The 12,880-nt window shown below is 56.6% G+C and overlaps 1 protein-coding gene across 4 annotated transcripts in view; it reads left to right on the plus strand.

Moving 5' to 3' along the window:
- The window catches only part of TET3 (tet methylcytosine dioxygenase 3), a 123,215-nt gene that overhangs the window by 35,145 nt on the left and 75,190 nt on the right, over positions 1 to 12,880 (plus strand). Inside the window, exon 1 of one of the 4 annotated variants that reach the window (XM_019481139.2) lies at positions 1,656 to 11,995. The exons of the other annotated variants lie outside the window; for them this stretch is intronic. Within the exon in view, the coding sequence (XP_019336684.1) occupies positions 11,885 to 11,995 (111 nt within the window). The 5' untranslated portion in view covers positions 1,656 to 11,884. Of the gene's footprint in view, positions 1 to 1,655; positions 11,996 to 12,880 lie in introns of those variants that run through there. 4 annotated transcript variants of the gene reach the window in all.

Genomic DNA, 12,880 nt, shown 5'->3' on the forward strand with positions numbered 1-12,880 from the left:
CTTCATCCACTGGAGTTTGCAGGGTGCCCTGTTCTCGCTGCTCTTATCCCAGTTCGGGTGTGTGTGAACGGGTCTGTTCCTTGGTGTCCAGGTGCTACAGGGATGGGTCCTCATTCAAGAACCCTCTGGCTCTAGTTGAGACTGGCCGGCCGGTGTGTCTGTTGTGCAAGGAGACAATAGCAGCAGTCCTTGCTGATTTTCTAATCACAGAACCTATCTGTGTCCTTCGGTAGCCAGTCATTACTCATGTTTGGGTTGCAGTGGCAGCTTAGCAGCCTCTGTCATGGCCTAAGACCTTGGTGTGTCAGGAGCTGTACAAACAGTGAGCTTCCTATAGAAATTATGGAACGATGCCGTTAGGCACCATCATGTTCATCTCAGCACACACACATGGCTCCTTCCCTTCGCCCCAAAGCGCACAAAACATCCTCAAAGCCTCAACTGAAATAACCTGTCCCTATTTTCCTCTTGGGCTATATAGCAGATAGGAGCTGGTGGGTATGTAACGTGCCAAGCAGAGGTTTTGCAGGTGGAGGGCTCCAAACTAGGGGCCATGCACATGTGTTGGCAGCCTTTTGGGATGCGTGTCGTGGCCTCCACACCTGGATCTCCCTGTTATGCTCATCTGGAGGCAGCATGCTCTGTGTTTGTGCAGCGCCTGGCTCACCCTGGGGTGGGGGGGGCTCTCCAAGACTGGGGCTTCCCGAGAGCAAGGAGATCATTCACGAAACCCAGCCCGGGCTTGAATCGCTGCCCGTGGGACGCAGCAGGCACCCGGGCTGACATCCCAGCCTTTATTCGAACAGCTTAGGCGTGGCCACTACTCTTGCCTATTTAAACCCCCGCCCTGGGAGAGTAGCCGTCCAGCTAAGGGGGGGGACGGGGAGTAGCAGCAACTTCCTTTTTGCTTTGCTTTCCAAGGCTGGAGTGGCTGGGAAACCAGGCGGGTGCTCATGCATATTTTTAGCCCATTGAGGAGCCCGTCGCTGGGCGGTGGCCTGCCGCTCCTGCCCACACGTGGTTGGGGTTTTTTTTAGGTTTACAAACATTGCAGCCTCGTGTGCCCGGTGCCCTGAGTCACCAGCCCCTGGCACGGGTGCAGAGCGCAGGGTGCCGACACCAGGGTGGGAGCGGGGTGGTGGTAGCCACGTTCCCATCGGTGAAGGATGCTATCGGGGGTGGGGGTGGGGGTGATGATGGCCCCCATGGAAAGCATTCAGGTTGTGCAAGAGGCGCAGGGTTGGTTCAAACAGGGACGAGACGTCATACAAGGGAGCGCGGAGATGAGACAAGGCTTCTTATCCTCTGGGATTGTGGCTGGGGGTGCCCAGCCAGGCCAGACCGTTCCCTCCCATGTGGTTCCTGCCAGTTCCCATGCCTTACGGCACTGCTGGGCACAAGGGACGGTGGCAGGGCATGGCCAGTGGCTCGGCCACGGGAGTGTTACACCAAGGCTCCAAGCTCTCCTTTCTCCCTTGTGGGCACCATGCCACAGGGTTTTTTTTTAATTTAAAGGGACGCTTTGAAACGCGCTCCGGAGGGGAGGAGGAGGAGGATGAGCGGGGCTGGAAAGGAACCCCAGCGGCCCTGGGGTCTAAAGCTGGGGGGAGAAGGCAGAGATGGGAGTGTGGGAGGCAGGGGTGTCTGGATCCCCCCAGCACAGTTTGCAAAGAAAGCCAAGCAGGGCTGTGCAGGCCAAAGCTGCCTCTCTGGCTGATCCCCTGCTTGGCTCTGCTGGCCCTCTCTGAGCAGAGCAAGTTCCCGAGCCCCCGACTGCAGCATTCCCAGCACCGTGGTGCGGCGGGAGCTATTTTTAGTCTCCCGGTCTCCAGGCGCTCAGGGAGAGGCAGTGACAGGCTCTGGCAGTGGCCACGTGCGGCGCTTTCTGGCCGGCTGCGTGGGAGCTGCGGCAGGGGATGGGGGCTCAGGCCTGGCTGTTGCTTGGCTGGTTTTCTCCCCCCGGCCTCCATCTGCAGCGTTCCCCCTGCAGCCCCTGCACGATGTACTGGCAGCCTTAATGGAAACAACATGGCTGGTGAGGAATGCGGGGCCCTTATGAGTTCCTGCTGCTCCAGCTCCTTGTTGGAGGCCTCTGAGCTGTGTTAACTCTTTGCTCACCAAGGCAGACCCTCCGTCCGATTGGGTGCAGGTTGCCCTGACAGTCAGGTCAGCTTACCGATGTGGATCCCACGCCGGGGCAGGGCTGGGGCTTGCAGCAGGCAAGTACCAGCCTCCAGTGCTTTCCCCGCCCATCTGCAGACAGGTTGGGAAAGACCTGGGGATCCTAATGTGTCCAGAAGCCTTTCACCTCTGGGAGACTGCTCTGACCCTGGCCAGAAGGGATGGGGAGCATTGAGCCCCTTTGTGAGATCACCTGCTCCCATTCCTGCTTGGTCAGCAGAGAAGCTGATGAGCAGTCAGCTGAGGGCTGAGTTCCTCTCTTGCTTTAACTCTCCTGCAGCCACGTGATGGTGGATGGCACTCTGGTGGAGAGAGAGGGGGCTCTAGTGTAGATTGGCAGAGGTGGCACCTGGGGTCCTAATCCTCCTTCTGTTGGACTTGTGCTGGGTACACAGACAGTGGAACATGCTTCTGCCCTGAGTTGGCAGCAGGACCCGGGAGTCCCAAGGATACGGGCCCATCTCTTATCGCCACTCAACTACAGTCCCTACCCAGCACAGAACCCAGGTGTCCTGAGTGCATGCCCCCCTGTCCCTGCTGTCATGACACCCCCGTAGCCCTTCCTCTTGCAAAACAGCCTTGCTCAGAAAGGTGAGGGCTGAAGTCAGGGCTGTCATGAGCCCGAGTTCTTCGCACGCCTTCCTGAGCAAGGCTTTGGCCGTCTGCAATGTATGTGCATCCGGAGCCCTTCCATCACTTCGCAGCTCCCCGGCACCTGATACAGGCAGCTTTGGTTACATGGAGAGATGGAACAGGATGCAGATGACAGGGCCATTGAGGAGGGGAGGAGTCCACCGATGCCTTTAAGAAATGCAGGGCTGGATCCTATTCCCCTGATTAAGCATCTTGTGTTCTGAACCCCCAAGAAACTATTAACATTGCTGGCAGGTGGGTCCTCCTCTTCCTTGCTGTGCTTGATGGCTGTGAGTCTCCTGGCTCAGGTGACAGCGTGGTACCCAAGGGGGCGTGTTGAGTTTCTCTGGGACTCAGGCAGGGCTAGATAGCATCCCGGTGAGGTGCCAGTGGGTGGAATTGGATCTGAGATAAGGGCAGTCGGAGAACGGCACAGCTGGTGTCATTGTGAAAGAAGACAAATATGGCTGGCTAAGCATATGCAGGGGAAGACAGAAAGGGGTTGTCCAGCTAGAGGGGGTGGTGGGTGGAGGTCTGCTGGCTGTCCCCAGCGTAGTGGAAGGAGTTTGGCATTTTCCAGACTTCTGGGCTTTACTGGTTGCCACATGGGAAGGAATTTTTTTCTCTTCTGGTTGCTACAGGCATCAGGGGGCGTGGATTTTTTTTTTGCCTTCCCCAGAGCCGTTGTGTGTTGGCTGCAACCACAGCTTGGGAGCATGACCGGGCTGGGCCAATGTTTCTGCTGGGACTACAACACAGGGGTCGTGGTTTGAAGGTCTTGCCACTCCGGTTAGGGTCAGCCCTCTTGCTGCATTTGGGACCAAGAAGGGATTTTAGTACATGGTCAGATTGGTATGGACTTTGTGGTGGATTCGCCATCCTCTAGCAGGGGACATGGCTCCCCGCCTTGGGTCTCTCTAGTGCCGTGTCCCCCAGATTTATTTGTGCAAGGCTGCTTTTAGCATCTTTGGGCAATGTGCCTTGTAGCTGTGCGGCAGGGCTGGTTCGGTTATCAGATACACCCCAAGCCTTATCAATGCAGAAGAGACCTTTGAAGTAAACCTGCGGTCTATTGCCCAGGTGCAGATAGGGGCTTAGAGATCCCAAATGCAATGACTAAGGATGAGAGAGATCCCCTGCCCCAGGCGGGTGGGTCTCCCCTTTTGTCCTGGTAGGAGATGGGAGTCTGCGTTTGATGGAAGGGCATCTTTGCAGGTGGCAAATCCAGCTGCTGCCCTAGTGTGGAAGCACTTTAGAGCCGTGAGCACTGAGCTCCTGCTGCTGGGGCTCCCGTGACAGCAGAGGTCTCCCCCCTGACCTCCATACTCCTTACCCCAAGTACTCCATGATGTGAGATAGCGTGGTCACCTGTAGCCTCTTCAAGGAGCCAGACTTTTCATGGTTCTTGATCCAAGAGGAGGAAGGATGAAGATAGCCAGTATCAACAGAACTATAAAGAGGCTGAACATTTTCCCCAGGAAAGGCCTCCTACCTTGGCCCTGGGTAGTTTTCCCTCTTCTTTTACCCAAGCCTCATCTCTGCCAAGCCAAGATGCTTCTGGAGCGGGTCTCCGTGTCTGGCTGTCACTCCAGGGAAGGTCCAAGACCAGCTCTGTGGGGATGTGGGGAGAGAAGCAACAGCAGAGAAAGGTCTTGCAGACACTGTTGCAGAAATCGTCTAGTCTGGTCACCCCCAAGAAAAGGCACCTGGGGAGGTCAGGGCTTTGCTGACTGTAGTATTTATGGCTTGGCTTGGGACTTGTTTGTAGCCCTTCTTCAGCTGCACCAGATCTTGGGACCAGAGCCAGGATGGAGCAAGTCAGGTGTCCTTGATGGCCATTATGGAGTGTTGATGGGGCACTTGGAAAGGAGGCAAACAACATTTGAGTGGGTCCCTTCCCATCCCCAGCTGTGAGCCACCCAGCCTTGTCTCTGGGGTCTCCTCCAGCCTGTTCCTGCCGAATAGCAGTTATTGCTGTTTCTGTGCCTTTCCTCTGGGGCAACATCAACACGCAGAACTGAGCCCCGAGCGCTGTGTATGCACTTCCACTGTGGCTGGGCCCAGCTTGCTGCCTCTTGCTTGCCCTCCAGATGATGCCATCACCTGATCTTGTAATGCTGGGCAGGATCTGGCCGGGCCACTTACTGAAATCTGAGGTGGGGCAGGTGACTCAGCAGGCCTCTGGCTTCTCTCTGAGTCAGCCAGGAGCCCCAGGCTGGCGTGGGGTGATGCTGTATTACAGCAGGAGGTAGTGTCTTGGGAAGGAGAGGCAGAAGCCAAGTTTCCAGCTGGACTGGAGCCTCTTCCCCTTCACTTGTGCCAATGGTGGGTGCTTCCTTTATTGCTTTGCCCTCACTTGCAAACCCAGCCGCCTCCCTCCATCAGAGAGGATGTTAGAGTCTTCTGGGCACGGTCCTCCATCACTCATGGGGCTGGCAGGAGTGGAAGGGCTTTCCCCTTCTGACGGCTTTGGTTTAAACATAGCTTAGATCCACCCAAACTTCAATGCCGGCCTTGTCTTGGGGCATGTGGCTGGGCTGGGTATCTTCCCTCCCATTCCCGGGGGGTAGGAGGTTCATTGACCCAACTAGCACATGTCTCTGGCAACACTGTAAGGGCATGAGGCTGTGACGCCAGGCGGGTAGAAGAGGCAGTTACGGGCTTGGAAAAGCAGGTGGTGCATGCAGTGTCCTGCCAGAGAGATCGTCTGCGATGTGTCTTGGTTTCCATGGCTTTGTGGCTGTCACGTCACGTTGTCAGGCGTCCAGTTCCAGCTTTGCCCAAGGTAGCAGCAGAGGGATTTATCTACTGCCTGATACCTTAAGAACTCCAGTGTGTCCCCCTTCACAAGCAGGGGAGCAAAGAAATCTCCATTCCTCTTGCCCCGCATTCATTACTAGGCCCTCATCAATGAAGTAGCAGCATTCCCAGTGCCCCAGGGGAAAGCCTGGGGAGAGGATTAAAGCACAGGCGTTGTTGAGCTGATGCAACTCTATAGATCAACAGTTGTGGGGGGGTTTCCAGCTGGGAGCTGGAATGCACAGCAGCCCAGATGCACTGCAGAGGCGTGCCTGGGAATCTGGAGTCTTTGCCTGTCCTTTGGGGGCTCTGAGCAACAGCTGTCCAGGTGCGGAGAAAGGGTGAAAGAGCTGAGTCAGAGGTCCTTCCCTCCTCTGCTTTCATGACATCAGGGATATGTGGGGGGTGCAGCTTGTGATTCCCTTGGCATTTCTGGGACATCAAATAGGAATTCTCCAGCCTGAGGTCCTGTCTAGCCCCTGGGTGAGCTCAGTTATCCAGATCCTCTTGCTACAGCCTGTTGCTGTGTGTATTCGAGCCCAAATGGCCCCAGTGAACATGGAGACAGTAGCTAAAATCCAGCTGTGCTCTACTTAGTATTGAAGGTACTTCTCAGCCGCAGATCCTTAAACCCCTTGGAGTGCGTTCTCAATGTTACTTGGCTGTTATTATCCTGTTTTGTGATGGTATCGATGCCTCTCTATCTACCCTGGTGTTATGGCTCCTCGCAAAGTGTTTGATCAGCTGCTTAATTTTGAGCTCCTGCTTGAGGGCTTGGAAGAGTGGTTGTGGAGGTTACCAGGTACAGGTGGGTAAATAAGTAGCAGTCCAGACCTCAGGTGTTGGGTGATTGGGATAAGGAAGTCATTTGTCCCTTCAGGTGCGTTGGTCCATTTGGGTGCATTAAGGGCTGTTTTATACTTTCCTCTGGAGTCTCTGGTGTGAGAGCCAAGATACGACTCTGGAGCAGGTGGCACGGGCAAGCCTCTGCATGGAATGTGGCAAATCGTGGAGATGACAGGCAGCACAGTGGCATAGGGCAAAGAGCAGAAAGCAGAGCAGGTAGGAAGCAGATTAGGCTGGGGAAGGTGTTTTTGAATGCCTCAGCTCCATATCAGCCAGCGGGAGGGAGCTGATTTTTCAGAGGCACAAAGGCTCTATGGTTTCCTCTGGTCACCATTGGAGCCAAAGGTGCCCAAAATTTATGCAGATTGGGTCCCTGAAGCCTCTAACTGGGCAGCCCAAAACGTGGGCAGTGCAGAAGGTGCTGGGTGTTGAAGGATCTTGACCATTTGTGAGCTAAGTCTTGCAACCCATTTGAATAACTCAACTGTTTCTGGAGCTAGCCCAGGTACCTGCCCAGGGTTTCAGTGGTCCACACACACCTAGCCAGACAGTTGAAGAGACTTGCCTACGGTCATGTAGTGAGCATGTGGCCGAGCTGGGAACTGAACACGGGGTCCCCAGAGTCTAAGCCTGGCACCCTGCCTGTCAGACCCCTCCATATTCCCACCCTGCTGCTAACTCAAGAGCAGCTCTTCCAGCCAGTGCAGTTGTCCCAGTGTGAGTGATTAGTGCCAGGACCTGGAATTAGCAGCCTGTTGGTGTTTTGAGGGAAATAGAGCTGCAGGCGACGGAGTATCTCCCCACGGTACAGCCGGCTACCAACAGAGCTGGAAGGAGGAAAGAGGCAGCAGCTGGCATTCCCCATAACCAGGTCCCCTACAATCCTCCACACAGGGTCTCTAGAGCTGCTTTGGCTCTGTCTCAGCTCCTATGCTGACAGCGTAGCTGGCAGTAGCCAGTGAGGCTCTGAGGTTTCAGGAGCGCAGGACATCCACAAAACCACTCAAGTGAGCTGCAAGTGAAACTTGCAGGGCAAGTTGCAGGGAAACTTGCAGGGAAGTTGCAGGGAAACTTGGGGGCAAGCTCCTCTGTGCTAATGACAGCACGGGCCAGTTACAGATGACTTGGGCCTCACCAAGGAGGAGAGGGGATTCACTTTCTACTGCACGTGCGCATGAAGGGAGGGGATTGTTGGCCCAGGTAGCCTTGGGACATCCCCCTGTGCATATTCTGGGGAATGATTGGCGCCTTTAGAGTCACACAGTACGAGCACTGCCAGGTATGCAAACACCTCCACGTGGTACACAAAGTAAACCCAGAGCTTTCTAATAGGAATTCCTCATGTTAAAGCCCTCCTGCCCAGTTGTGGGCTTTCTGCGCTCTTTGCAACACAAGAAATGCTCTAGTGTTTGTCCGTAGTCATAAAACAAGTGCAAGCAAAGAGCTGGCATTTTCCTATGGGTGCCATGAGTCTCAAAAGACCGAGGCCTACTCTGTGACAGCCACCAGAGAGGAGTTGTGGACAGGACACCCTATAGATGTCATCCCGTCCTCTGACAGAGGCAGTGCTATTGAGCACTCCACTCCACTTGATGCCCCAGTATGGGGTGGGGACAGTGGAGACCATATCTATCCTGCTCGAGGAAGCAGAGGAGACTTGAGGTTATTACCTGCCCTGGAGTCCAGCCAGGATACTGGGTTAATCATTCCTCTCCACAAGCTCATGAAAAGCCCAGGAGATCAGGTCCTTGGTTTTTACTGTGTGCCCACAGAGCAGTGCTTGCATGCTGCCACGTCTGAGCTTCTCAGCTCAGTGCCCCATCACGGCATGAGAGATGGGTGGCCCATAGTCTCCACCATGCGTGACTAATGTATCCCCTGGGGGAGGCAGTTTAGGACTGGGAGCTGTGCTTTTATAGTGAGGAAAGCTGAAGTCCCAGCAGGGGTGGGGGACTCTTAGGCACAGGACAAGCAACTTGCAGATGGGAGGCAAAGTTACATGTGCAGTTGGGTTTGCCTATAGCTGATCCTCTGTGTGGTCTGTCTGCGTGTGTGTGTATGCATCTGAGCACATCTGTACTGCGTGTGTGCCACCCTGTGTGAATTAGCATGCATGTGTACATGGGGGCTTCTGGTCCGCTTCATGTCTGCATGTCCATGACGCTTGTGCCCATACATCTATGTATGTGCTGGAGAAGTGGCCAAGCCCCTGCGCTTCCTCAGCCCATAGCTCCGCCACCTAGTTCTCCTCCTTCGATGCACACACAGCTCCCTCGGTCTGTGGTCACCCAGCGTGTGACTGGGCTCATTTGCTTGTGCCAAAGACAGCTTGGCCCTGACAGGAAGCAGGGAGGCTTGGCAGGTTTCCTGGAGAGGGAGGATCCAGGCAGGCGCTCATCAGGGGTTCTTCAGGGACAGGCGGAAAACACCAGGCGCTGGGCTGCACCTTGCGGCACTTCATCTGGTGCTTGGGACGCAGGGATCACAGCCTGCTGGTAGCTTGCTCCACTGCCTCCCAGCCCCAGGCTGGTCTTCTGCTGAGTCCAGCACAGACCCTGGATTGAGAGAGTTGAAATCCAGGCCTCTGCTCGCTGTAATACCCTCTGGATGGTAGTAAGGCTAGCTGGGAAACCTGACTTTGTCCAAGCTCTTGTCTTTGCAGCGCAGAATTAGAGTAGTGCCTTAATTCCTGGTGTATAAGGCCAGGAAAAGAGCCTTAGCAGCAGAAAGGTCTCCAGGGAAGGAGCTCTTCAAGACAAGAGCAGCACAGCCACCAGAGCTGCTGCGCAAGGAAAAATAGCTGGTAATTGTAATTAGAGATCAATGACTTGGAGAGGGGGCTGGAAACGTTGGGGAGAGTCCACCGGGTCTGGTCACGGAAAGAGGAGAAGGGGTATGTGGCAGCATCCTTCTCCATTGGTATAGCCACAGTGTGTGCAGGGGTCTGGGCCTCCTGGGTCACTGTACTGCTGTCAGGGTAAGCAGGGTGTAGGAGCTCCCTGGTACTCTGTACTGAGCCTCAGGAGGTCACTGTCATTACCGTCCCCCCAACTCGCTGCACCATAGCCCCTGCTCCTTCCTCCCTCATATGTGTTGGGGGAAGCCACCTTGCCGTGTTTCATAAGTTTCCCCCTATTCCTCGCCTTTGTTTTGTGGTGGGGAGGGGATATATCTTATACACTGATACATCTTGTATGCTGGAAAATATAGTAAAGTAGAAGGTTGGTCCAGCTTCCTTCTTGGCAGAGACTCCAGGAAGCTGGAAATGTTTCTACAGGGGCTGAATTGAGGTTGGTGTGTTGATTGGGGGGGGCAGCAGTAAGGCCCCTGTGTATGTGTGCATGGGGGGGTGAGCTGGCAGTGTGAGGCGACATTCAGACAGGAGTCTGAGAGGTCACTCCATGAGCAGCCCTGGGTGCTTGTGTGTGGCATGAGGCATGCGCGTGTGTGGCATGAGGCATGCGCATGTGTGGGTGTGGGACAGGCATGGGTGGCTGGGCTTGGCCAGGGGCTGGATCTCCCTCCAGTGGGGCAATGCTGATGCTGGGCTGTGCCAGGTGAGGTCAGGACCAGCAGCTCTGCAGAAGACGCTGCACCCAGCTCCTCTCTTCTGCTCACCCCGTGCAGTCACGCTGGCTATTTTAAGCTCTGGGTGCTCAGGAGCAGCGGCGCTGCGGATCTGCGACTCCCGACGGCTTTATTTTTAGACTGCCTCTCCCGGCTGTGCCTCGTGCTTGAGGTGTGGGGACTCTCCCGTCAGCAGCCCACCCCACCAGCTCAGCTGTTAGTCCATCTCTGGCTTGGCTACAGATGCGCTTTGCAGCCCCCCAGGCCAGTTCTGCTTCTCTCTGCACCCCCTACCCCCTACCCTTTCCTTTCCTCTCAATGGAAAAGTGCCGTCATGCCCAGCGCTCGGACCATGTTCTGGAGGGGTCAGGAGCTCCCCCACCATTTGTCAGCTGAGACACTGAGTCCCACCCTGGGAGAGGAAGTGACTGGCCCCAAGCTGCACGAGCCGGCCTGTCTGCCATTGGTTTGCACCTGCTGCACAGCGAGCCCAAGATGAAGCAGAAGCTGCACGAGCACAGCCGTCAGCTGAGCCCTGTTGCTGCTGCAGCGTGCTGCCCTCACCCCGGCCTGGAGAGGCAGCGGGAGTGAAGCAGGACTTAAAGCCAATATCGCCCTGCCTTGGCTGCCGCAGGAGTGCGGGGAGTGCCGGAAAGCAGCCGCCATTCAGCCCCGGGGAATCCCCTGCTGGTCTCTCTCAGTTGCTGTCAGACAGAGCTCAGGGCTCCAGCTTGACTGTCAGGGGCACGTTCTCAGAGACGATGCCGTGGTGCCTGGGAGACGGCTTCTCGGCGGCAGCTGCATCGCCGGGAAGTCAAGGCTGCCCGTTCGGTCTCCTTTCCGTCACCCGTGTGTAGCTGGCTCTACGTGCGTGTGTACGGGGGCCTGCCTATGAGTCACAGCCTCCACGGGAGCACATGGCCCGGGCCCCGAGAAACAATTACAGCAGGTTGGAATGAGGAGAGCAGCCAGGGGTGATTCATCCTCGGCCTTTCTCTCCGCCACCACCACGACGTAATTGGAAGTGAGCACTCGCTGAAGTCATTAACGGCACGAATCAAAACTAAAGGAGGGGGAAGAGGGTAAATACAGCCAGCAGGCAGCTCGTCCCGCACCGGTCCCTGGGTTCCCATGTGCCAAGGTCCCGGCAGATGTGGCAGGTACGTCCTTGATCTCTCCCCTGTCAAGCAGCGTTCATCCTCGAGCCCTCTGCAAACTGTAACCAGCCAGGGAGAAAGGCACTGTAGAGCTTCGATGGCTGGAGACAAGTGAGGCGTTTTGGGAGGTCTGGTGGTGTACTTGGGTCCCTACCCTGCTTTTCCTCAATTTCCCCATCTGTGAAATGTGGGTGCTGGAGGGAGGGAGGGTGCTGGCTGGCACCGGGGTGTGCTGCTGCTGAATGGCCCCAACATGTGCATGCTTTCCCCTCTCTAAAGCACTGTCCAGCTCATCCATAAACATCCTCCATGAGGCCAACCTGTACCATTGCTCCCTCGAAGCAGACAGGCATGGGGGGATGGCGTGGTGTGGAGAAGGGAAGCTCCTCCATGAGATAGGGACCGGCCCTCGCATGTAGGGTCAGATCTGGGACCTGGTCTCCATCCTGGAGCTAAGAGGGTGTGGGGCCAGCCCTGCAGCTCCCAGTCTTGTAGCTAAGAGGGCATTGGGCCAGGCTCCCTGTCCTAGACCCAGAGGGCATAGGGCCGGGCTCATGGCACAGCCTGGTCCCTCCCCAGCCTCTGCGTCAGCGTCTCGGAGGGGACGTGTTCGCACTTGCTTGGGCAGGGGCGTGTTGAAGCAGCACCTCCTCAATAGATCGCAGGGCTGGTTGTGAGGCAGAGGAGCGCTCCTGGGAGAGATGGGAGAAGGCAGGGGCCACGCTGTGAGAGGCTTCCTCACCAGCCCGTGGTGCCCCAGGGACCCAGCAGCAGTGCCACAGGCACGTGTGTCCCCGGCAGCATTTTGCTGGGTAGGTGAGCGGGTGTCGGGCTCTGCTGGGGGGTTTGGTTCTAGGGAGAGCTACGGTCAATACCGGCACTTCCATGGGGGGCCAGACAGGAACCTCATCCTTACCCATGAGGGTGGGTTGGCGATTCGTCCCCCATGCTACGAGGAGTAGGAGCAACCCCAGAATCTCCCACTGCCTTTTCCTGATGGGGAGAGCAGGCACCTGGCAGATGTGCAGGGCTGAGGGGGGTCCTGGCACTCCCATGCTGGAGAAGGAGCTGCCTGGCCTGGCTGTCATGGGGGGTTATGCTCTTGTCTGAACCTTGCGTCAGGCTTTGGAAGGGCTGTAGGATGCAGCCCTGGCGGGTGTGGAGCAGAGGCAGGGTACTGGGGTGCATGCGTGTGGGGGCGGGTGGTGACAGTATTCTGGTTTCTTTGTAAGGGGAGTGTTAACCCAGGGCCAAAGTGGGATGTCCTGCCGGAGGGGGTGAGCTTGTGTGGGTGCGGGGGCTCCATCCTGGCAGGGTGGGCAGCTAGCTACCCGTGCTCTCTGGCCCAGTGACCTGGGAGCCCTGTCAGCCCAGCCCACTCCCCATGCCTTGGCCAGGTGATGTGGGCAGGGCTTAGTAACCAGGAACCAGTGTGCAGCCCCCTTGTGCGTGCACCGGTTCTGGATGCTGTGAGTCAGGGCTCCTTCCATTGGACCCAGCTCATGGCCTCGATGCAGCCCACGCTTGGTTTTGTGTGCTGTCGGTGTGTGTCAGGGCCCCCACACTGCCCACGGTAAAGGGGCGAGTCAGCCCTGTCCTCCTAGGCAGACAGGCTTAGTTCTGCCTCTCATTTCGACTTGCTGTTGCCCACCCCCTTCTGCGTTTCACTGGTGCCATCTCCATTCAGAGAGAGCAGC

This window comes from Alligator mississippiensis, chromosome 7, assembly GCF_030867095.1.
Source record: "Alligator mississippiensis isolate rAllMis1 chromosome 7, rAllMis1, whole genome shotgun sequence".
Taxonomy (NCBI): domain Eukaryota; kingdom Metazoa; phylum Chordata; order Crocodylia; family Alligatoridae; genus Alligator; species Alligator mississippiensis.